This window comes from Myxocyprinus asiaticus, chromosome 38, assembly GCF_019703515.2.
Source record: "Myxocyprinus asiaticus isolate MX2 ecotype Aquarium Trade chromosome 38, UBuf_Myxa_2, whole genome shotgun sequence".
Classification (NCBI taxonomy): Eukaryota; Metazoa; Chordata; class Actinopteri; order Cypriniformes; family Catostomidae; genus Myxocyprinus; species Myxocyprinus asiaticus.
Window position 1 is genome coordinate 105263 of NC_059381.1, and position 23292 is coordinate 128554.

Genomic DNA, 23292 nt, shown 5'->3' on the forward strand with positions numbered 1-23292 from the left:
CTTATGTCCTGTCCTCTGAGTAACACCAAAAACATCACTGTAAATCGTAGCAACACCTCTTCCTCGACCCTTCAGACGAGGCTCATGTTTATAACAATAACCTGGGGGAGTAGATTCATTTAAACTAATATATTCATCCAGTTTAAGCCAGGTTTCAGTCAAACAGAACGCATCCAAACTATGATCTGTAATAATTACATTTACTGTTAGTGCTTTGGTTGAAAGAGATCTAATGTTTAGTAGCCCTATCTTTATATGATGTTCTTTTTTTTTCTTTTTTTCTTTTTTTCTTTTTTTAAGTTTGACCTTAATAAAACATTTTCTAAATGATTTAGTGAGAGTTTTGTATTTGATAGTTCAGGTAACATATACAGTCTCTATGTGTTGTAGTTTATGTGACCTATGTGACTATTCATCATGATGCCACCGCAGATGGCCGCCTCGGTGTGGAGTGCTCCTAATCTTTTGTTGTTTTTGTTTGTTTGTCCTGTGTTTAGTCATCTTTTTCCAATCAGTTTTACTAGGCACGAACTGCTGAACATTCAGCAGCATATACCAGACAATCTTTCCCCGGTTTTTGAATATTCGGACACTTTGCTGGACATTTTAGTTGGAGGCGCAGCTGTGCTGTTCAAGAGATGCAGGCGAGGGAGATGAGCAGGTGCGCTGGTTAGGCTCCGTCGGCGCGGCTTTCGAGCTTTTCGGCTTTCGCACTGCCGAGCATTCATCTAGCGAATCTCTGCTCTCTGCCTAACAAAGCGGATGAACTACACCTCCTCACCCATACAAACAAGGACCTTTCAAACTCTGCTGCCTTGTGCTTCACAGAAACCTGGCTGAGTGAAGCCATCCCGGACAGTGCGTTACGTCTGCCGGGCTTTCAGCTGTTCAGAGCGGATCGCATCACGGAGTTAACGGGGAAAACGAGAGGCGGTGGAACATGCTTTTACATCAATGAAAGTTGGTGTACAGATGTAACAACATTAAAGAAGATGTGCTGTCCTAATTTGGAAGCACTCTTTATTAACTGTAAGCCTTTCTACTCACCATGAGAGTTTTCCTCGTTTATCCTGGTGAGTGTTTATATCACACCAGACGCGTGCATGAACGCAGCACTGCAACAGCTGGCTGATCAAATCACAGACACAGAACGACAATACCCGGACTCAGTTATTATTATTCTCTATTTTAACAAAGCAAACCTCACACGTGAACTGCCCAAATACAAACAGCACATCACATGCCCAACCAGACACAGAAATATACTGGATCATTGCTACACAACAATAAAGGATGCATATCGCACTGTCCCTAGAGCAGCTTTTGGACTCTCTGATCACTGTCTGGTTCATCTTCTTCCAACCTACAGACATAAACTAAAATCTGCTAAGCCTGTAGTATCTGCTAGGACTGTAAAGAGATGGACCAATGAAGCAGAGCTGGAACTACAAGCCTGCTTTGTCTGCACTGATTGGAGTGTTTTTGAGGCTGCATCCACAGACCTGGACGAGCTCACAGATACTGTGACATCATATATCAATTTCTGTGAGGATATGTGTATTCCTACTAGGACTTATTTAATGTTCAACAATGACAAACCATGGTTCACAGCAGAACTCAGGCAGCTTCATCAGGCCAAAGAGGATGCTTACAGAGGTGGGGATAAAGTCTTGTACAATCAGGCCAGGAACAAACTGAGTAAGGAAATCAGAGTGGCTAAAGAAGATACTCTGAGAAGCTGAAAAACACGTTTTCAGCTAACGACCCTGCATTAGTGTGGAGAGGCATGAAACAATTTATGAATTACAGGACTCCTGCCCCCAGCCCTGTGGTGGACCAACAACTGGCTGATGACCTGAATGTGTTCTACTGTAGATTTGAAAGTCCCAATCTCGCACCCCACACCCTCTCTGACCTTCACTTCACACAAACACCAACACCTCCTGCAACCACCCTCCTCCCCCTCCTGCTACTCAACCTGCACTTAAGATCTGTGAAGAGGAAGTGTACTGTGTCTTCCGACAACAAAAGACAAGGAAAGCACAGGGCCCAGACAGTGTTTCACCCACTTGTCTTAGATCCTGTGCTACCCAGCTGGCCCCCATCTTCACACTGATTTTCAATAAATCACTGGAGAAGTGTGAAGTCCCATGCTGCTTCAAATGCTCAATCATCATTCCTGTCCCAAAGAAACCAAAAATCACAGGACTTAATGACTACAGACCTGTCGCTCTGACGTCTGTGGTCATGAAATCATTTGAGAGACTGGTGTTGGCCCGACTGAAGGACATTACTGGACCCCTTCAATTTGCTTATTGAGCAAACAGGTCTGTGGAGGATGCAGTCAACATGGGATTGCATCATATCCTGCAACATCTGGACAGACCAGGGACATATGCAAGGATCCTTTTTGTGGACTTCAATTCAGCTTTCAACACCATCATCCCAGCTTTACTCCAGACTAAATTACACCAATTCTCTGTTCCCACATCTATCTGTCAGTGGATTACCAGCTTTCTGACAGACAGGCAGCAGCTTGTGAGACAGGGGAAATTCGCTTCCAGCACCTGTACAATCGGTACTGGTGCCCCCCAGGGATGTGTGCTTTCCCCACTACTCTTCTCCCTCTACACCAATGACTGCATTGCCAAGGACCCCTCTGTCAAGCTCCTGAAGTTTGCAGACGACACCACTGTCATCAGCCTCATCAGAGATGACGATGAGTCTGCATACAGAAGGGAGGTTAAACAGCTGGCTGTCTGGGGCAGTCAAAACAACCTGGAGCTGAACACGCTCAAAACAGTGGAGATGATTGTGGACTTTAGGAGAAACACCCCAACACTGACCCCCACTCACCATTCTAAACAGCACTGTGGCAGCAGTGGAGTCATTCAGGTTCCTGGGCACTACCATCTCACAGGACCTGAAGTGGGAGACCCATATTGACTCCATTGTGAAAATGGCCCAGCAGAGGTTGTACTTCCTTCACCAGCTGAGGAAGTTCAACCTGCCACAGAAGCTGCTGATACACTTCTACTCAGCAGTCATTGAGTCTGTCCTCTGCACTTCAATAACTGTCTGGTTTGGTTCAGCTATGAAATCAGATATCAGAAGAATACAAAGGACAGTTCGGACTGCTGAGAGGATTATTGGTTGCCCCTTGCCCTCCCTTCAAGAACTATACACTTCCAGAGTGAGGAAAAAGACTGTAAATATCACTCTGGACCCCACTCACCCAACCCACTACCTTTTTTTTATTTTTTATTTATTTTTATTAAAAGTTTTTATTGATTCCATATAACATACAAAAAAACAAATATATATAAAAAAATAACAGAATATTTGGAATCACATTATATTATTTACAACCCTTCCTCCCGAACATTAACCACCCCACCCCACCACCCAACACAAATAGATACCCCAGTGGTCAAATACAATTGACAAAGACACACAAACAAACAATAAAACAGAAGAACATATTTAGAAATACATTTAAAAAAAGTGTATTTTAAAAAAAAAAAAAAGGCTACAACATATACATTTAAAACAACACGTCTCCCTCCACTGTACTTCACCGAGAGCCCTCCAAAAAGGGTTAGTGTTAGGGTTAGGGTTAGGGTTAGGCTTCTATATGACAACTTTTCCCAAGCTGCCACCCTGCCCATCTCCTCGCACCACTCACGAAACGAGGGGGCTCCAGCTGACTTCCATCCTCTAAGGATAATCTGTCTGCCCACCATAACACTGGCCAGGATCCAATTCTTCATGTACTTATCTCCTACATCAATGACAGCTCCGTCACCCAAAATACAGAGCCTGGGGCAAAAGGAGATCTGAGTACCCAATACGTTGGCCATAAAATTCTGGACCCTCAACCAGAACTCCTGTATCTTACGACACCCCCAAAAACGTGGGTGGTGTCTCCATCTTCTGATTGGCATCGCCAGCAGGTGGATGTGTCCTTAAGACCAAGTCTATACAATTTAGAAGGGGTCCAATAAAATCTATGTAGAATCTTAAATTGCATAAGGCGCACCCTTGCATCTTTAGATGCAGACTTGACGTTTTTAAGAATCCTAGCCCACACTCCCTCCTCCAAAAACAAATTCAAATCTTCCAAATTTTCAAAAGGTCTCAATACTCCACTCTCATATAGGTCACCGAGTGTATTAACCTCCCTCACAATCCAATCTGACCAACAGAAAGGGGACTTATTAATGCATAGTTTAGGGTTCTGCCATATAACCCACTACCTTTTTGAACTGTTGCCTTCTGGCCGATGCTTCAGAGCATTGAGCACCAGAACCATCAGGCACAGGAACAGTTTTTTCCCTCAGGCTATCCATCTCATGAACAGTTAAAACTGCCCCATTGAGCAATCATTATGTGCAATTCACAGTCTAATCTTTTTTATACTTATCCAACACATCCAACCTCTTCTGCCATTACATTCCTTTGCACTCTATATAACAGATTTGTATTTAGATTTGCACTATGAAAGTGTATGTGTGTATGTGTGTTTCTGTGTGTGTGTGTATATGTGTATATATGTATGTGTGTATGTGTGTATGTATGTATATGTGTATGTGTGTGTATGTGTTCATGTGTATGTGTATATATGTATGTATATATGTCATTATTATCTATGTCTTGTTGCTGTTTTGTATTGTTGTGCACTGGAAGCTCCTGTCACCAAGACAAATTCCTTGTCTGTGTAAGCATACTTGGCAATAAAGCTGATTCTGATTCTGATTCTATGTGACGTCTCAAGGCAGCTAGCAGACGTTCAGATTAACCAGTTTGTCTGCTTCCTGACCTGGGCCCCAGTTATTCAAATACTATCATTATTAAGACTATGAGCCAAATTACTAGAGAGGAGAGTAGCACCTTTCCTGGAGGGATGGAATCCGTCTCTCTTTAGCAGGTCAGGTCTTCTTCCAATTGTCTGTAAATCCTATGCCATTCTCCAGACACCACTCAGACATCCAGCCATTCAGTGACACTAATCTACTATAAACCTCATCACCATGATGAGCAGGGAGGGGGCCAGAGCATATTACAATGTCTGACATAATTTTTGCAAGTTCACACACCTCTTTAACATTAATGTGATCTCCGACTGTCAAAGCCAGACATCATTAGTGCTGACATGAATAAAAATTTTAGAAAATCTACGTTTAGCATTAGCCAGCACTTGTAAATTTGATCTGATGTCAGACGCTGAGTCCCCGAAATGCATTTAACAATAGTGGCTGGAGTCTCTATTTCCACGTTCCTTACAATAGAATCACCAATTATTTGGGCTCTTTCAAAATGATTCTCAGTGGGTGCATCACTGAGTGGGGAGAATCGATTGGAAATCCTAACAGGAACGGAAGAGTGGTGTCGCTTTGCTGAGCGAGTATGCTGCCGAGACGTCACCCAAACGCCCTCCTGCAGGGGCTCTAGAGCCGGAACCAAAGTGTGTGTATTGCTTGCTGTACCACCCGCATCCGAAACAGTATCTACAGGCTTCTCTTTCTCACTGACCTTCACTAGCATTCGGTTGCGTGTCTTTACCACATCTTCTCCATCAGCCTGACAAATTCCTTACATTTATCACATGTAAACACCTCACTGCTTATGGAAGAAGCTATAGTAAACATGTGGCATGCAATGCAGGAAGCAATAACATGAGTGGATGCCATGACTTACCGCAATTGTTTGTTGTTGTTGTGGTTGTTCTTGAGCGGCGAGGGTTTGAGATCGATGTGGTTCCTAATCAGCAGATGTTTGAGATTGATGCAATAATCCGTGTAAAACACAGTGGAGAAAATGAATGCACACAGTCGAGACGTGAGATGTAGACAAGAGGAAAAAAGAAAAAACGAGAGAAACAGGTGCGCACGGTAAAATACACACAGATGAAATAGTAGAAAAGCGGAAAAACCCAAAGCACGCGGTAAAATGGCAAAGGATAAAATGGTGAACATATAAGAATATGCAATGATAAGCAAGGCTAGCAAGCTACAAACACTCATGCAGCACGCCATCAGCAAAAGGAACAGGAAAAAGGAAGTGACGTCAGCAGATTTTACAACTGTGATGGATAATGATTACATGTAGTGCAATCAATGATTCTATCTCATACAACTCACGCGAAAGGTGTGTGTTTCAGGTCCATTTCTCTCGATTTGTGAAACATTCTCAGCAGTTTGGGTGTGTGATACTAAAATACGGGACAAATGGCATTGCATATGAATTTCATATGGAACGCAATTTTTTCCCTTAATAACGGGACGATTCCTTATTTTACAGGACGTTTAGCATATTTTGTTAATTAATTTGACCTGATACTGCTTCGGCGTGAGGGTGACTCTCTCCACACACTGTCATAAATTCCCTGTCGATGATGGCGGGGATAGCGGTTGGGGGGGGGGGTATGCAGAATTCAAGTGATTATGCACCAGTTACAACAAAGAATCTCCAGTTTTGGGCCTGGGTAGCTCAGTGAGTATTGATGCTGACTACCACCCCTGGAGTCACAAGTTCGAATCCAGGGCATGCTGAGTGACTCCAGCCAGGTCTCCTAAGCAACCAAATTGGCCCAGTTGCTAGGGAGGGTAGAGTCACATGGGGTAACCTCCTCATGGTCGTGATTAGTGTTTCTCGCTCTCTGTGGGGCGCGTGGTAAGTTGTGCGTGGATGCCACAGAGAATAGCGTGTAGCCTCCACATGCGCTACATCTCCGTGGTAACGCTCTCAACAAGCCACGTGATAAGATGCGTGGATTGACGTCTCAGACACGGAGGCAACTGAGATTCATCCTCCACCACCCAGATTGAGGCGAGTCACTACGCCACCATGAGGACTTAGAGTACATTGAGAATTGGGCATTCCAAATTGGGGAGAAAAGGGGAGAAAAAAAATAAAAGAATCTCTAGTTTCACAAAACAGCATCCAATACAGTTAAAAGGAAACTAACGACAGTAGATTATGGATTACTGAAGCAGCAAAATAAGTTGGTATACCGAGGGTATATGCAAATACCGCAAATACCGTGCGAACTGCCAAACACATCATCGGAGGTGAGCTTCCCTCCCTCCAGGAAATATATACAAGGCGGTGTGTGAAAAAAGCTCGGAGGATCATCAGAGACTCCAGCCACCCGAGCCATGGGCTGTTCTCACTGCTACCATCAGGTAGGCGGTATCGCAGCATCAGGACCGGCACCAGCCGACTCCATGATAGCTTCTTCCCCTAAGCAATCAGACTTCTGATCTCTTGATCTCCCACGATCAAAATACATCAGCCCTGCACTTTATTACCCTTACTCTTATATCTCACACCGGACTGTCATAAATTATAGTATTATTATTATATTATGTTCTCTCTTAACAACTGACTATCAACCGACAGCCTGAATGTCAGTACAGTACAATACTGTACATTCTATATATATATATATATATATACTTTTTTATATATATTTTAATTTTAATTTTTATTGAATAATGTGTGTCTATATAGTATCTATATAGTAAAAAACAAAAAAACAAAAAACAAAAACAAAAACAGCATATTGTATACTGTACAGTGTATGTTATTATTTGTATATTGTTGAGTGTAATTATGTGTATAACAGATGTTTAAATTGTGTTGTGTTAATTTGATGTTTTAAGTTGTGTAATTATGTATAACAGATGTTTAAATTGTGTTGTGTTAATTTGATGTTTTAAGTTGAGTGTAATTATGTGTATAACAGATGCTTAAATTGTGTTGTGTTAATTTGATGTTTATTGTAAATTGGTATATGTCTCATCACTGTCACGACTGCTATGTTGATCGGAACTGCACCCAAGAATTTCACACACCATTGCACTTGTGTATATGGCTGTGTGACAATAAAGTGATTTGATTTGATTTGATTTGATATTGATCCTTAGAAGTCGTTATACACAAACAGCCCTGGGAAAAAAGTACGAATACGGCGTATACGTGTGTATTGCCCCGACAACATCACTGGTGTTAGTGTGTGTTTGTGAGTGAGTGAGTGTGTGTGTGTTCACCTCTGTCTGAGTGTTAGGTCTCGTGTCGTTCGGCTGACCTGGAATTGTTTAAAGTGAGGAATGAGGTCATGACCCATTCGAATGTAAGCGCCTCTGTTACTGCCAATGTCATAATAATTAGAGGCTGAAAATATTGTCAAAACCTGCAAATACAAACACGTAAAATCAGTCCTGCCGAGCAGACAGCAACTCTCATTATTACTGATTATTCTATCATTTTTTAATTTTTTTTTTATTTTTTCCCCTTTTCTCCCAAATTTTTTGGAATGCCCAATTCCCACTACTTACTAGGTCCTCGTGGTGGTGCGGTTACTCACCTCAATCTGGGTGGTGGAGGACAAGTCTCAGTTGCCTCTGCTTCTGAGACCGTCAATCTGCGCATCTTATCACGTGACTCGTTGTGCATGACACCGCGGAGACTCACAGCATGTGGAGGCTCATGCTACTCTCCACGATCCACGCACAACTTACCACATGCCCTATTGAGAGCGAGAACCCCTAATCGCGACCACAAGGAGGTTACCCTATGTGACTCTACCCTCCCTAGCAACCAGGCCAATTTGGTTGCTTAGGGGACCTGGCTGGAGTCACTCAGCACACCCTGGATTCGAACTTGCGACTCCAGGGGTGGTAGTCAGCGTCAATACTCGCTAAGCTACCCAGGCCCCATTCTTTATTATTTACATGTATAAATGAGGAAATGGCACAATAAATTCAAATGTTTCTAGTGTTCACCTCAACATTTCTACAGAGAGAATAAAGATGACAGTTCTGGTTCTGGTTAGTCTCACCCTGTTGTTGTGGCAGAACTCGAACCCTTCCTGTTTGCACTCATGTGATCTAATGAGCAGCTGTAGTTTGTGTCTGTCCAGCACGTTCTCAGTGACATCCGGCCCCCAGTAACACCCCCCACCACGAACCTCATTTGGGACGCAACCATTCTGAGACATCGGGTCACTCCACAGGATGTCCACTATCTAGAGAGCAAAAAAAAACAACAATGACTGAGTGTGTGTGACTGTGGAGTTGAAATGAGCAACAAGAGAACATAAAGTCTTTATTATGAGCGCAGAGTGAGATGAAAGTTATCTGACTGTAAAACACAGAACATCATGACAGAATACCTGCACAATGATATTACCATGTTTATTTCTGACATGGACTATAGTAATTCCATAGTATTCTTTAAAGAACCTTAAAGCGAGGGCCTGGGTAGCTCAGCAAGTATTGACGCAGACTACCACCCCTGGAGTCACAAGTTCGAATCCAGGGTGTGCTGAGTGACACCAGCCAGGTCTCCTAAGCAACCAAATTGGCCCAGTTGCTAGGGAGGGTAGAGTCACATGGGGTAACCTCCTTGTGGTCGCGATTAGTGGTTCTTGCTCTCAATGGGGTGCGTGGTAAGTTTTGCATGGATCGTGGAGTGTAGCATGAGCCTCCACATGCTGTGAGTCTCTGCGGTGTCATGCACAACGAGCCACATGATAAGATGCACGGATTGACGGTCTCAGAAGTGGAGGCAACTGAGACTTGTCCTCTGCCACCCATATTGAGGTGAGTAACCGCGCCACCACGAGGACCTACTAAGTAGTGGGAATTGGCCATTCCAAATTGGGAGAAAGATAAAAAAAAAAAAGGACCCTTAAAGCAACAGTTCTTTAATAATAAATGCTGACATATTTTCTTTTACTTAAAGCTGGTTTACTCCTGTATTTAGTGCTGCAGATTGTTGCAAGAAACAACTCTAGTAAAGAAAACCCTTATTTGACAGTACACCTTCAATCAGGGCCGTAGCCAGTGAGGTGGAAGGTGGTAATTATTCTAGGGGCCCACAACTTATTCTAAACTGCATTTTTTAATAGGTAAGGAGGCCCAGAATTCCTTGCTATGGCCCTGTCTACAATTACACTAAAGGTTTTCTGAACATGAGGGGTTTTCTTGCAACATAAAAGATGAAGTCTGCTTAGACAGATATTAACATCAGCTGTAAATGTTGTGTTTTCACTGTAGGTTTGTTTTCACCTGTTTCCACTCGTCTGCATCTGTTTCCAGAAGTTCAGCACAACTGGGCTCTGAATCAGACAAGAGACTGAGTCCAGCCAGATGGTGTCTCTCTGTCAGCTCCTCCTCCACGGATCGACCCATCCTTCCGGACTCGGAATGCACGGAATGCCGCAGCAGATCCTGTCTGTGTCGTAGCGCCATTCTTTGAGTCAGAGACTGAACGTGCCTGCGACCTACACTGACGTCGTCATCGTCCGGATCGAGAGGCACTCCCTTCAGGTGCACAGATGCTCCGCTTCTCTTCAGCGGCCGGAGAGACGAAACAAACTGAGAGACAGAGACGATTCCAGAAAAGAGAATAGATGACAGATTCTGAATGTGATTCACAACAACTTAATTCATTGGATTTGATGATGAAGGTGCGTTCACACTGACAGTAATTTCTGATTTCACTTCTATATGATTTATATTTGCACACATATATGAGAATGAGTTTTATAGATCATTCATCTTGTTCATCAAATGACATTTTATGTGCTGCTGCAATTTGCACCAATGAGCCAAAACATTATTACCACCTGTCTAATATACTGTTGGTCCTCCGCCTGCCACCAAAACAGACCCCTGAAGGTCTCATGTGGTATCTGGCACCAAGACATTAACAGCAGATCCTTCAAGTCCTGTAAGTTGCGAGAGGTGGGGCCTCCATGGATCGGACTTGTTGGTCTAGCACATCCTACAGATGCTCAATTGGAATGAGATCTGGGGAATTTGGAGGCCAAGTCAACACCTTGAACTCTTCATCATGTTCCTCAAACCATTCCTGAACAATGTGTGCAGTGTGGCAGGGCACATTATCCTGCTGAAAGAGGCCACTGCCATCAGGGAATACCATTGCCATGAAGTGTACCTGGTATGCAACTATGTTTAGGTAGGTGGCACATGTCAAATTGATGTCCACATGAATGGCCATCCCCAGAGTTTCCCAGCAGAACATTGCCCAGAGCATCACACTTTCTCCACCATCTTGTCGTCTTCCCTCAGTGCATCCTGGTGCCATCACTTCCCCAGTTAAACGGCGCACACGTACACGGCCGTCCACATGTTGTTAAAGAAAATGGGACTCATCAGACCAGGCGACCTTCTTCCACTGCTCCAATGTCCAGTTCTGACGCTTGTGTGCCCATTGTAGGTGCTTTCAACGGTGGACAGGGGTCAGCATGGGCACTCTGACCGGTCTGTGTCTACGCAGCCCCATACGCAGCAGGGTGCAATGCACTGTGTGTTGTGACACATTCATCCCATAACCATCATTACAATTTTCTGTCGGATCGGAGCAGATGGTATAACCTTCGTTGCCCTCGCGCATAGATGAGCCTTGGGTGCCCAACACCCCGTCACCGGTTTGTGGATTGTCCCTCCTTGGACCACTATTGGTAGGTACTCACCACTGTTGACCGGGAGCACCCCACAAGCCTTGCCATTTCAGAGATGCTCTGACCCAGTCGTCTGGCCATAAAAATTTGGTCCTTGTCAAAGTCGCTCAAGTCTTTACTCCTGCCCATTTTTCCTGCATTCAACACATTGACTACGAGAACTGATTGTTCTCTTACCATCTAATCTATCCAGACCTTGACATGTGGCCTTGTTAAGAGATGATAAACATTAATTGCTTCACCTGTGAGTGGTCATAATGTTTTGGTTCATCTGTGTTTGTAGAAACACTGAATTTATTATCAGCAGCAAGAATAACGATTCCTTATCAAAATAGAATTACTTTTTTTTTTTTTACTGCCGATGTTTCTCATTTATGGTCAAATTTTCAACAGGTGTTTATCCCACTAATCACATTCAAGCGTCTAGCAGTAGGAACAGCCAATGGCAACGTGACCTTGTGACCTCTAGTGATAAAATCACTATCAGTGTGAACAGGATTTCACTGTTTTGCTGAAACTGAAGTGAGAAACACACTCGATGTCGGTCCAGCTTGCCGATCAGGTTCAGATCCGTCTTGTCGGAAATTCCTCCATGTAGAATCAGAACTTTCTGATCAATCACTGTTGCCAATGGCAACCAGCTGAAAACCTTCTGCAGAAGTTTTAGAATCTTTTTCCCATGATCCTGAGATGACATGCGAGGAAAAAGTTCATGTTATGAAATTCGACTGTAACTGTTCTCTAAAAGCGGTCTCACGTGAATTGTGTCAACGTTCTCAATGCAGCGCAGCATCAAACCACAGCGTTACCGCAGCTGCTACATTGTAACAGCAGAGATTCTTTATATGTGAGGAGATCCCAAACTCTGCGGCTCTTCCATTGCAGAGAGCTTAACGGTTAACTTGGATCATGTGAGTCTTCTAACCCAATCATGTAATGTCCCTCACATCAATGAACCACGTTCAGAGTGTTACAACAGTAAATCAGCGTTTGTGGTTACAATACAAATGAAAGGGGAGAGCCGTAAACTGAAAATGGGCTCTCATAAAACAGCATTTTATAATAGTAAACTCAACATATCCAAAAGAAACCTGATTTCTTTATTACCTGGCATAAAAATGCTCTGTGACGCAACAACACTTTTCACATCAATTAAGTTGAATGTTTTGAAGTTCGAGTCATGTGACGGGGTTTGACACACTTAATGAGCTGTAATTAAGCACTGTGATGATGAAATATGTGAGCGATTTTAGCAGCTGCTGAAACCGAAAGCCGAACTGTCTGTGTGTGAATGAAGGGTATAAATCCTCTTAAAGTGTCGTGTGTGTTTCAACAATCTGTCTGTTAATCTGAATGAATGAGTGGACGAATAACTTACCCGATATTTGCTAAGAACTTCCTTAGTGAAGCCATACCTGTGTATGAAAAAAAAAGTGTTTCCATCTTAAAATTGTTTACATACACACACATCGATAACTCTGGCTCACAAACACAACTGTACACACATAACAGGTCATTAAGTGTTTGCTTGGATGTCTGTACCGCAGGTTAACAATGTGATCTTCGTGGTTTCCTCTATTCAGATGAACGTCGTGTGGATACAGCAACATGAACGCAAACAGAACAATGAGGATCTCGATGGATTCTTTTCCTCTGTCCACAAAGTCACCGTTAAACACATATGGAGTCTCCGCTGAAGGAAAACCATTCTAGTTTAGAGAGAAATATCTGTTATTGGTGCATTCTTAAAGATGAAGTGCAGAATTATGAGTAGCAGAAACTCACTGACTTTGTAAAAAACCAGCAGCAGATCTTCAAGATGTCCGTGTAAGTCGCCTGCATGAGTAAAAAGACAATTACACTTTGTAAAACCGTGTTTGAGCTGACGGTATAGTCTAAAACCCTTAAATTATAAAGACCCAGTGTGTGTGTGTGTGTGTGTGTGTGTGTGTGTGTGTGTGTGTGTGTGTCTGTGTCTGTGTGTGTGTGTGTGAGTGTGTGTGAGTGTTTGTGTGTGAGAGTGTGTGTGTGAGAGTGTGTGTTTGAGTGTTTGTGTGTGAGTGTGTGTGAGTGTGTGTGAGTGTTTGTGTGTGAGAGTGTGTGTGAGTGTGTGTGTGTGAGAGTGTGTGTGTGTGTGTGTGTGAGTGTTTGTGTGTGTGAGTGTGTGTGTGAGTGTGTGTGAGTGTTTGTGTGTGTGTGTGTGTGTGTGTGTGAGTGAGTGTGTGTGAGTGTGTTTGAGTGCGCGTGAGTGCGCGTGAGTGTTTGTGTGCGTGCGAGTGTGCGTGCGAGTGTGTGCGTGTGAGTGCGTGTGTGTGCGTGTGAGTGTGTGTGTGTGTGAGTGTGTGTGAGTGTGTGTGTGTGTGTGTGTGTTTGTGTGTGTGTGTGTGAGAGAGAGAAAGAGAGTGTGTGTGTGTGGTTGTGTGTGTGTGAGTGTGAGTGTGTGTGTGTGTGTGTGTGTGTGTGTGTGAGTTGTGTGTGAGTGTGTGTGTGAGTGTGAGTGAGTGTGTGTGTTTGTGTGTGTGTGTGTTGTGTGTGAGTGTGTGTGTGTGTGTGTGTTAGTGTGTGTGAGTGTGTGTGAGAGTGTGTGTGTGTGTGTGTGTTTGTGAGTGTGAGTGAGTGTGTGTGTTTGTGTGTGTGTGTGTGTGTGTGTGTGTGTGAGAGTGTGTGTGAGTGTGTGTGTGTGTGTGAGAGTTTGTGTGAGTGTTTGTGTGTGTGTGTGTGTGTGTGAGAGTTTGTGTGAGTGTTTGTGTGTGTGTGTGTGAGTGTGTGTGTGTGTGTGTGCATGTGTCTGTTTGTGTGTGTATATGAGTGTGTGTGTGTGTATGTGTATGAGTGTGTGTGTATGTGTCTGTGTGTGTGTGTTCTCACCACAGATAGTGATTTTTTTGTGTTTGCAGGTGGACACGTGACTGATGTTTGGCATCAATCGCAGCAGTGTCCACGTGTTCCCGAACAGCTGTAGGACGTATCGTGCGTGAAGCTTCTAGAGAGAAATCTACAGTTTCACACACACTTGAACTACAGACGCACTAAAACTAAAGTTTAACATGTTAAGATGAATAGAGTAAACACTGGTTTATTTTGTCCCGTTCTCTTACGGTTAGAGGAGTTTGTGTAGTTACTTGTTTGTTTTTGAAGGCCTGCACCAGATCAGTGACGTTAGAAACGGTCAGCGGGAACGAGAGATGAGGACCGTTATAACCGTCAGGAACATCAATGTTCTTATAACAGAAACATCTCTCCAAATCCACATCATGACTCACTTCAGTCTCACGAAACAGATGACAGATCAGATTCTCTGACCGAGAGAGAGAGAAACAGTGTTCGTCTAAAATCTGTTGTGTTGAATTTCAAAAGGCTGAACTTCACGAAGCTTGTGAGTTTCTTACTTTCATCGCTGGAAGGAGTGAAATGATCCATCAAATAACCAAAAAAATTATGAAGCTGCAGAAACAAAAATGACACAAACACAACTGAGAATGAGCATCATCACGACTGAACACTGAAATCATTTTCACTTTGATAGATCATGATCCTGGTGTTTACAGTGAACAGATTCTTGTGAGTGGTGTTTGCATGTGTAAAACTCATGTTATGAAGTGGTTGTTAGGCTGCTTTATGTGGCTGCTAGCTGTTTGTTTACTGTCTGAAATTATATTCTGCTCGAGTCCCTCCTTCAATGTAAGTCTATGGGGGTTTTTTAAGCTGTTTTATTGTCCACCAGGTAAAAATCATGAGTGTGATCGCTTAGAAATGTAAATATTCTTTATGAGTATATTCACAATATAGCATGACCTCTTGAACCGTATGGCCAGTATGATCAATAACAATAGTGATGTTATAGTTTATTGTATAGTGTTGTGCAGTGAAGGCCCCTAACAAGTGCACATCACAGTGTTAGTTTCACCTTTATATGATCCTGTTCTCCTGAATACTCGATAGACTGAAAGATGTTCCACGTGCAGCGACGACGCACCTCTAATCGTGCGACGCACTGACGATACCAGCGCTGAATGAGTAGAGCCGCATGTATCACTACACACACAAACAAACACACACAAACAAACAAACACACACACACAAACAAACACACACACAAACACACAACACAAACAAACACACACAAACACAACACACACAAACACACACACACACAAACAAACAAACACAAACAAACACACATACAAACAAACACACACACAACACACACACAAAGATGTGAGTAAATTTGATTGTTTCTTCAGATTGACAAACACACACAGTAACTGACATAGATAAACACATACACACACTAACACACACACACACTAACTGACACAGATACACACACACACACACACACACTAACTGACACAGATACACACACTAACACACACACACACACTAACTGACACAGATACACACACTAACACACACACACACACTAACTGACACATATACACACACACACACACACACTAACTGACACATATACACACACACACACACACACACACTCGCTCTCTCTCACCTGTAGCTGCTGCATGTAAATTCAGAAACACAGAGAGAAAAAGACTGATTAACTTTCACCATAAAAACATTATAGTGACATTTACAAAATAATCTTATTAAAATACAAGAGACAAAATAATCTGGAACTGAAATACATTTTACTGAGACAGACAGAACAATTAGTACGAACATCTGTTTTGCTCTTTCTTTCATAAAACTAGAAATTTGTTCAATTTCATGTTCATCAAATCAAAATGTCCTTTTCATGTAATGACGTGACAGAATTCTGAATAATTCACCTCGTTCACTTTGTTTCAGCTGCTGCTGGTTTGATTTCGTGGCTGCACATCCCATTTCAGTCTGCACAAATAAACACATTTAAACATGTTTCATATAGTCACACATATGACATAAACCAGAAATATCTGTAATCTGATTGTCAATCATAATCAAATATGAATAACTCCCTTCAGCAATGACAATTAGATTTAATCTGTCATCTAAACTCTTTTATTAATCTAAAACAAGATTATATTAACATTTTCTTTCATTATATGAGGTATAATGGAATTTTCCTCTTAAGTTGGCCTCCAGCTGTTCATCACACTCACCGGCTCCGAGTCTGTCAGAGATCCATCATCACATTAACACTCTAAACACATGAACTAATGAGGAAAATACACCAACGACACAGAGAGAGACAGACAGGTGTAGATATATGAAGCATCTTCTCGTCTCTCGCATGTGAGCAGTCAATCAATCACATCAACAACCCGCCGGTGGATTAGTGTTAATACTGCGCTCATCTTCAGCCCAGAATAGACAGATAAACAGTGTGATAAAGGTTATCTGTGGACAGAGCACTTCTATTTACAGCCTTCTGGTGCTCCACTTTAACCCTTCACTTTAAAAGATCTTTCTGTTTTATATAATAACCTGCTGGATTACGTGATGAGTTCATTATTGATCTGAAATAAATCAGATTTATTCAGAAACAGACTGAAGGTAGAAATAGATGTTTTGGTGATTATCAGCATGGAGAACTACAGACAAACATCAGTTCTGATATTTGCGATCAACAGAAGTTTGCTGCTGACATAATTAACAACTTTACATTATTTGACATTTTTCAATGTAAAACGTATTGAAAGAGAAATACGATAAATAAATACTTATAATCTGTGATTTATCATAAAATAAAATTGCATATCACTTCCAGAATATATTCTAATACTCATTTACTCTATCTATTCTAATTAAAAGTACTTACTGTGATGGGGGTGAAATATTATACAGGGATGCAAACTCATTTGAAAGGGTCATTTAAAGGTGCTGTAATGATTTATTTCATGGGAAGGGATGTCATACTCCCTGAGAGATATTACTGAAATAAGTGTCGTGAGATATCTCACCGGTCTCTGTGACAGCTCTAGACTCTGTAAACAGAAAATAAAAATGTGTGTGCGGACAATGACGCTTTCACCTGTCAGTCATTTTCTCATAGTATTGTAGTTGCAGCGAATTATTGAGGCTTAATGCCATTTTTATGCCATGTTGTTCATAACAGTTGTCAGTTGAGGGCGCTATTTTACTGCTGTTGTTTTTATCAATCAAGAGGGAAGCTCGACCTGAGGTATCATGTTATCTAGAATATTGAGTTTATATCATTTGTAAACATTAGCTAGCTAGCAAGATTGCATTGACAACTCACCGCCTGTAACTGCATGTTGTCCCAAGTGGTCTCTCCACTAACAGTGGGACGATGTCCCAGCACACCATCTATGAAAGTTCACCGAACCATGGAAAGTAATTTCTTTGGGCAGCGCTTTATCCATTGGGCATTTTAATGGGTTTGTACTGTGCCCGCAATTTTAAATTTTTCCCAAACCTGTACTGTTGTGCGCTGGATACACAACCTGCAAGTTCGCTGAAACTCCGCCTTTGACATTGAACCCGCCTCAATCCCCAGTTGACCTTGTTTGGCCCAAGGGTAATCGGCGGGCTAAAGGCTGTTGGCCCAGGGAAAGACCCAAGGTGGTGTGATGAAGCCCCAGAAGTGACAGTGAGAACGCAACTGACCCTGGCACGCAATAGCATGCCCTCATTTGGCCCAATAGTGGAAACGCGGCCAATAAAGCTCATTTGGTGTCTTTGGTGGGTGGGGTTTTGGAAAGAGGGGCCGTGGCTAATCCAAAGGCTCAGTCTCGTGGAAGTAGAACGGCTGAAATTACTTACAGCACCTTTAAAGCTTAAACACTTAAAAACAAAGCTTTAAATAAAACAAATCAGCTAGAAATATACATCTGAAACCCTGCTATGACTTTCTCAACTTTTTCAACTCTCATGAGTTTTCTTCCCTGATTATAGCGCTGTAGGATTAAAAATTATAAATAACTATTGGCACTTTGCCAGACTGTAAGCACATAATCAGGATTGTGGGTAATAGTTTAAGAATCAGCTGTTGAGGGGGGCCTGGGTATCTCAGTGAGTATTGACGCTGACTATCACACCTGAAGTCACGAGTTCGAATCCAGGGTGTGCTGAGTGACTCCAGACAGGTCTCCTAAGCAACCAAATTGGCCCGGTTGCTAGGGAGGGTAGAGTCACATGGGGTAACCTCCTCATGGTCGCTATAATGTGGTTCTCGTTCTCAGTGGGGTGCGTGGTGAGTTGTGCGTGGATCCAGCGGAGAATAGCATGAAGCCTCCACACGTGCTACGTCTCCACGGTAACGTGCTCAACAAGCCACATGATAAGATGTGTGGATTGGCGTTCTCAGCAGATTGGCAACTGAGATTCGTCCTCCACCACCCGGATTGAGGCGAGTCACTACACCACCATGAGGACTTGGAGCACATTGGGAATTGGGCATTACAAATTGGGAAAAAAAAGACAAAAAAGAATCAGCTGTTGAAAAAAAATCATATTTCTGACCAAAAATTATAATGTTGATGATATTGTTATTTAAATAATAATATATAATTGATCTAATATATATTTTGTATAAATAATATTTGTGTTAAGGTGTCTCAGTGTCTATGCTGGTTTTGGCTCTGGTAGGTTCTTGAAAGTTACACTTTCAGATGAAGTGATTAACAAAGTAACACAAATTGTTGCTTCTTCATAAACTGTGGTTTCTTTCTTTAGATGTCGGTGCACACGCAGGTGTTGGAATTCCTCCTGACAGAAGGGAGTTACAGCCGTGAGGGAGTCAAGGACGAAAACACCAGCGGTGGGTCATCTGCAGTCAGAAGCTCCAGTTTAATGTTCACTGGACAATGACACAATGAATCTTTTCTCAGAGTTCATTTGGCATCAAAATATAGAAAATGAAAGAAAATAAGACAAAGGCGTGTAATGTACAATCCTTGAAAAGTATCGTCACACATGTTCCTCTGAACTAGAGGTGATGGGTGATTTTATATCATGACAACGATATATATCACGATATAGTTCAAATTTTCAAAAAAATAAAATAAATAATAATTGGTTTATATATTAAATAACCATACTGTAATGCCTATTACATTTTTTTGTTTATTTTATTCCAGTCACTGAATTAAATACTTTATAAATGAAAACTACTTTCTCTTATATAACATTCTCTTTATTTGGAACTTGATAAACATATTCAGAGGGGAGGGGGGGAAATTGGTGGTATTCAGAAAGTGTTAATCAACCTTACCACAATGCTAAATTTCACATTTCAGTCTGATGTTGTTGACTAATATTATTATTATAAACACTTCATTAGGCTCTTAATGGTTTAAGACATCTCTGAAGACAATATCTGAATATATGAAAGCAAAGCCGGTTTGTTTTCTAATATCTAACATCATTTAAACTGAATTTTATTAAGGGTGATGATGTGTAAGGGTTTTAGTTGGTTAAAATGTCAAACTGTCTCGCCGTTTGAGATGTTCTTCCTCCATTGTTCTTAAAAGTAAAAACTCAAAACTCAGTAGAGTTCAAATGGGTCACGCAAATTAAGTTTGTGGCACGATAGAGAGAAACGCCGAGTAATGCCAGTGATCACATGTTCTGCGTTGTGCTGTCTGTGGAGCCCAATCTGGAAGCCTGCGGGACTCACGTGCACTTTCATACTTCAGAGACAGCGCACGCGAAAATCACGTGAAACACAGCTGTGTGTGTCTGATAACAAGCATATTTAGAACGCAAGATTAATATAATTGAATTTGCTTCAGTGGCCCGAAATATCGCTTGGGTGGCCGCCAAAAAATCATCTCATCTCAGTTCAGTTCTTGAAAACCCCTGTTTCTTCAGTTCTCTCAGTCTCACATAAAGCCGCTCCGTCTTCCTCCATTTCTCCGACAGAACGTGTATTGCGTACATGTGATGTGAATAGAATGAGGCGCACATTTCTTGCACCCGGTGGCGGTTTTGTGTAACTGCGATACAGACAATAATCCAGATTTCGGTTTATCATGTCTACCGGTATATTGCCCACCCTTCTGTACACAGATGAGGCTCGAGTTGCATCAGATGAATTCATCACACCAGCAGAGAGGAATTTGTGTCCTTGAATGGCAGGTGCTTTTACAAAATATTGTTCTGCTTTTTTATCTGATTGAACCCTTTAATGTGCATCTAACTGAGATGAATCCGTCTGTGTCTGTGGTCAGAGCTGACCTTTGACCTGTGTTCCAGTGCCTTAAATCTATTCAGAGTTTCAATAATAGTTCAGTATTTTGTTCATTCTATCTGCAGTAAATCAGGGACACAAATGGGAGTGTTTCCTGAGAATCAACCGATGTCACACTTTTGTTTACTTGTCTCTTCCTCTCTCATCTTTCTCATGTTTGTCTTCATCTCTGCACCTGCACATCTGAGCTGATCACTTTTGCTACAGTGTAACAGAGAAGAAGAATTCCCTCGAGTTTTCCTCAAAAAGGAAGAATCGTTTATTCTCCTCCTCATTTATCACCTCTCCTTTTCAACACCATCCGTTTTCTCCACATGAAAACAGTGTAAAGTATTCCAAGGCCGAACTCGACTAGCGTAGATAAATCGCTGCTTTCCCAGGCTGCTACAAACAACAGTGATTCTGTTCCCTTCTGAGCATCTTCATGTTCACAGTGAATCTCCAGCGGCCGTCACAGAAACACATCCAGTCTTCAGCAGTCATGAGTCTGCTCTTCAGCGTGATGGTCGTGCTGCTCACGTTTCCTTTCGGGAAGACGTTTGTTCTTCATAGTTCACCTCAGACATCTGCCGTGCAAACCGACAGGTAACAACAGAAGAACAAAAGACGTCCACGATCATCTGTGTCCATGTCATGATGAAACACTGAGATGAGACATTTAATGATTTTGCAGATGCTTTTATCAAATGTTTGGTGTACCTGTGTCATACTGCAACATTATTCATGCTGATTTCATGATTTATAGTTTTGTACAATTTAACAGTTTAACTCTCTATACAGGTTGTGCAGTATAATTTATAATAACTTAGTAAAGTCTGTGTTGTGTTATAAACTCTAAAGTGAGAACAGCAGATGTTCAGTAGATGTTTCTGAATGAAGAAGAGCCCAGATCTCATGTTTGGATTCTCTGAAGCTCAGTGCAAATGTTTCTTCACGGACTATCACATACTGTTCTTTCATTCGAGACTCAATGACTCCTGCTGACCTTTTGACCTTATCGTGTTTCACTGAGTAGAAGAAATCTGCATCAGTATCTCGCTTTGCATGCAATATATTTCCCAGGCACTTTTTTGAGTAATATTTAAACACATTTCCTCCAAAGAGACTCTTAATGTTGTAGGAATATCTGGGGCAACTCTGTATATAACAGTGTCCTTTTACAGAGTCGAACCGTGAGCCAAACCGACAGAACACACTGAAATCTGGCAGCCTGCTGGACACTGAAAATATTTGGGTGCAATTTAATAAGACGAGAACAGAGCGGCCTACAAACATGTGATGCTGTGTGCGTTATCAACCCATCACTCGATGTTAAAGATCCTCGACTGAGATCAGATCTGCTGGTTTGTTTATTTATTGCAGATGCAAAGGAGATCTGGACATCAGGAAATTCCTTCTGGAATCTTTAAATCTTCAGCAGGAGCCCCGTGTATCCGTGTCGGGGATGGATCATCTGCGTGATCAATGGAAAATCGCTTTCAAAACCACCATTCAATCCACCGCAGGTAAACTAAACCACAGACCAGGTTCAGTATAAACACTAGATCAGGCTGATATTATGAGTAAACGATCTATTCAACAGGTAATTCATCATCGCTGGAGGATTCTGGAAACATGACAGAACCGAAGTGCTGCACACATTCCTCACAGGTGTTCATTACAGGTGAGTGTATAAATGGATGTAGATATTAATTAGCATTAACAAACGCTGTGTTGAAAACGTCCAGGTTCATTGTGATCCGTTTCGATATTTTTGTGTGCCAGATTTGGGTTGGGAGCACTGGATCGTTTATCCGGAGAGTTTCACCTTCACTCAATGTAAATCCTGTTCTCACAACACGGATCCGTCCGCACAGGTGACACTCACAACACCGTCTGTCTAACTTTATCAGGTCAAGTGTGCATCTTCTGATGTGGTTTAAAGGACTTTTTCTCTGTGATATTCAGTGCTGTAAGCCGAGCGCTCACAACATCATCCCGTTTGTCTACATGGACGAACGGAGCAGTTTGGTTCTGTCCTCTGTGAGTCTGATCCGCACATGTGCCCGTGACCCTGGAGAGGACATGCAGGACCCTGAGGTCATGACCCCTTCCTAAAAAAGCATCCAGCTTCTTCATTGATCATCTGTGTGATAAAACAGTTAAAAGCTTGTAGGATCTGTAGGTTAAAAAGCTTGGCAAACTTATTTTGGCTGAAATACTCGAGGTTTATGAAAATGTCTTTACATTTTACTCTTGCTGCTGTTGGGAGGTCAGACATAGACACGTGATGAACTCAAATTCTGAACTGTTGTGGGTTTTGAGGGGTGTGTTCCAAAAAATGAAGTGGAAAAATACATTTTGAAAGTTCTCAGAAGATAATGTTCTCAATCTAAGCCAGTTTTTCTTTCATAGAAGTGCACAATGGACTGTTTGTTCTAAATAAATAAACTCAAGGCTGATTGTGTCTCGAGTCCCAGGGCTGTTTTTAGATTTAATGATGCTGTGGTTTCAGTCTGGCCTGATTTCAATCGTGTGTTCCATGAAACCTGGGAACGCTGCAACACTGGCAAAACTGAGCAGCAATTAAAGGTAATAGTTAATTTGCCCTAAATTCTTCTGTCAATTTTACGTCTCATGTGGAATATTTTATACAGTGAGGAATCTA

The 23292-nt window shown here is 42.1% G+C and overlaps 2 protein-coding genes across 2 annotated transcripts in view; one reads left to right on the plus strand and one right to left on the minus strand.

The window, feature by feature from the left end:
- The window catches only part of LOC127428993 (serine/threonine-protein phosphatase with EF-hands 2-like), a 37662-nt gene extending 16850 nt beyond the window's left edge, over positions 1-20812 (minus strand). The window contains exons 1-13 of the mRNA XM_051677705.1: positions 20773-20812; positions 19142-19162; positions 15399-15526; positions 14881-14935; positions 14614-14789; positions 14360-14474; positions 13281-13327; positions 13034-13200; positions 12870-12906; positions 11973-12176; positions 10074-10382; positions 8843-9028; positions 8052-8194 (exon numbers count right to left, since the gene is read on the minus strand). Of these exons, the coding sequence (XP_051533665.1) occupies positions 8052-8194; positions 8843-9028; positions 10074-10382; positions 11973-12176; positions 12870-12906; positions 13034-13200; positions 13281-13327; positions 14360-14474; positions 14614-14789; positions 14881-14935; positions 15399-15526; positions 19142-19162; positions 20773-20812 (1628 nt within the window). The remainder of the gene's footprint in view (positions 1-8051; positions 8195-8842; positions 9029-10073; positions 10383-11972; positions 12177-12869; positions 12907-13033; positions 13201-13280; positions 13328-14359; positions 14475-14613; positions 14790-14880; positions 14936-15398; positions 15527-19141; positions 19163-20772) is intronic.
- A 314-nt stretch (positions 20813-21126) lies between these two features.
- LOC127428540 (bone morphogenetic protein 6-like) lies at positions 21127-23015 on the plus strand. The gene is made up of 5 exons (XM_051676981.1): positions 21127-21230; positions 22008-22150; positions 22228-22308; positions 22410-22501; positions 22593-23015. The coding sequence occupies exons 1-5, from the start codon at positions 21127-21129 to the stop codon at positions 22740-22742; spliced, it is 570 nt and encodes a 189-aa protein (XP_051532941.1). The 3' UTR covers positions 22743-23015.
- Positions 23016-23292: the final 277 nt, after the last annotated feature.

Excerpts from the sequence above, each read along its gene's own strand:
- LOC127428540 (XM_051676981.1), top strand. The coding sequence starts at position 21,127 with ATGAGTCTGCTCTTCAGCGTGATGGTCGTGCTGCTCACGTTTCCTTTC. Across the intron at positions 21,231-22,007 it reads TCTGCCGTGCAAACCGACAG|ATGCAAAGGAGATCTGGACA; the intron begins GTAACAACAGAA and ends TATTTATTGCAG. Across the intron at positions 22,502-22,592 it reads ACACGGATCCGTCCGCACAG|TGCTGTAAGCCGAGCGCTCA; the intron begins GTGACACTCACA and ends TGTGATATTCAG.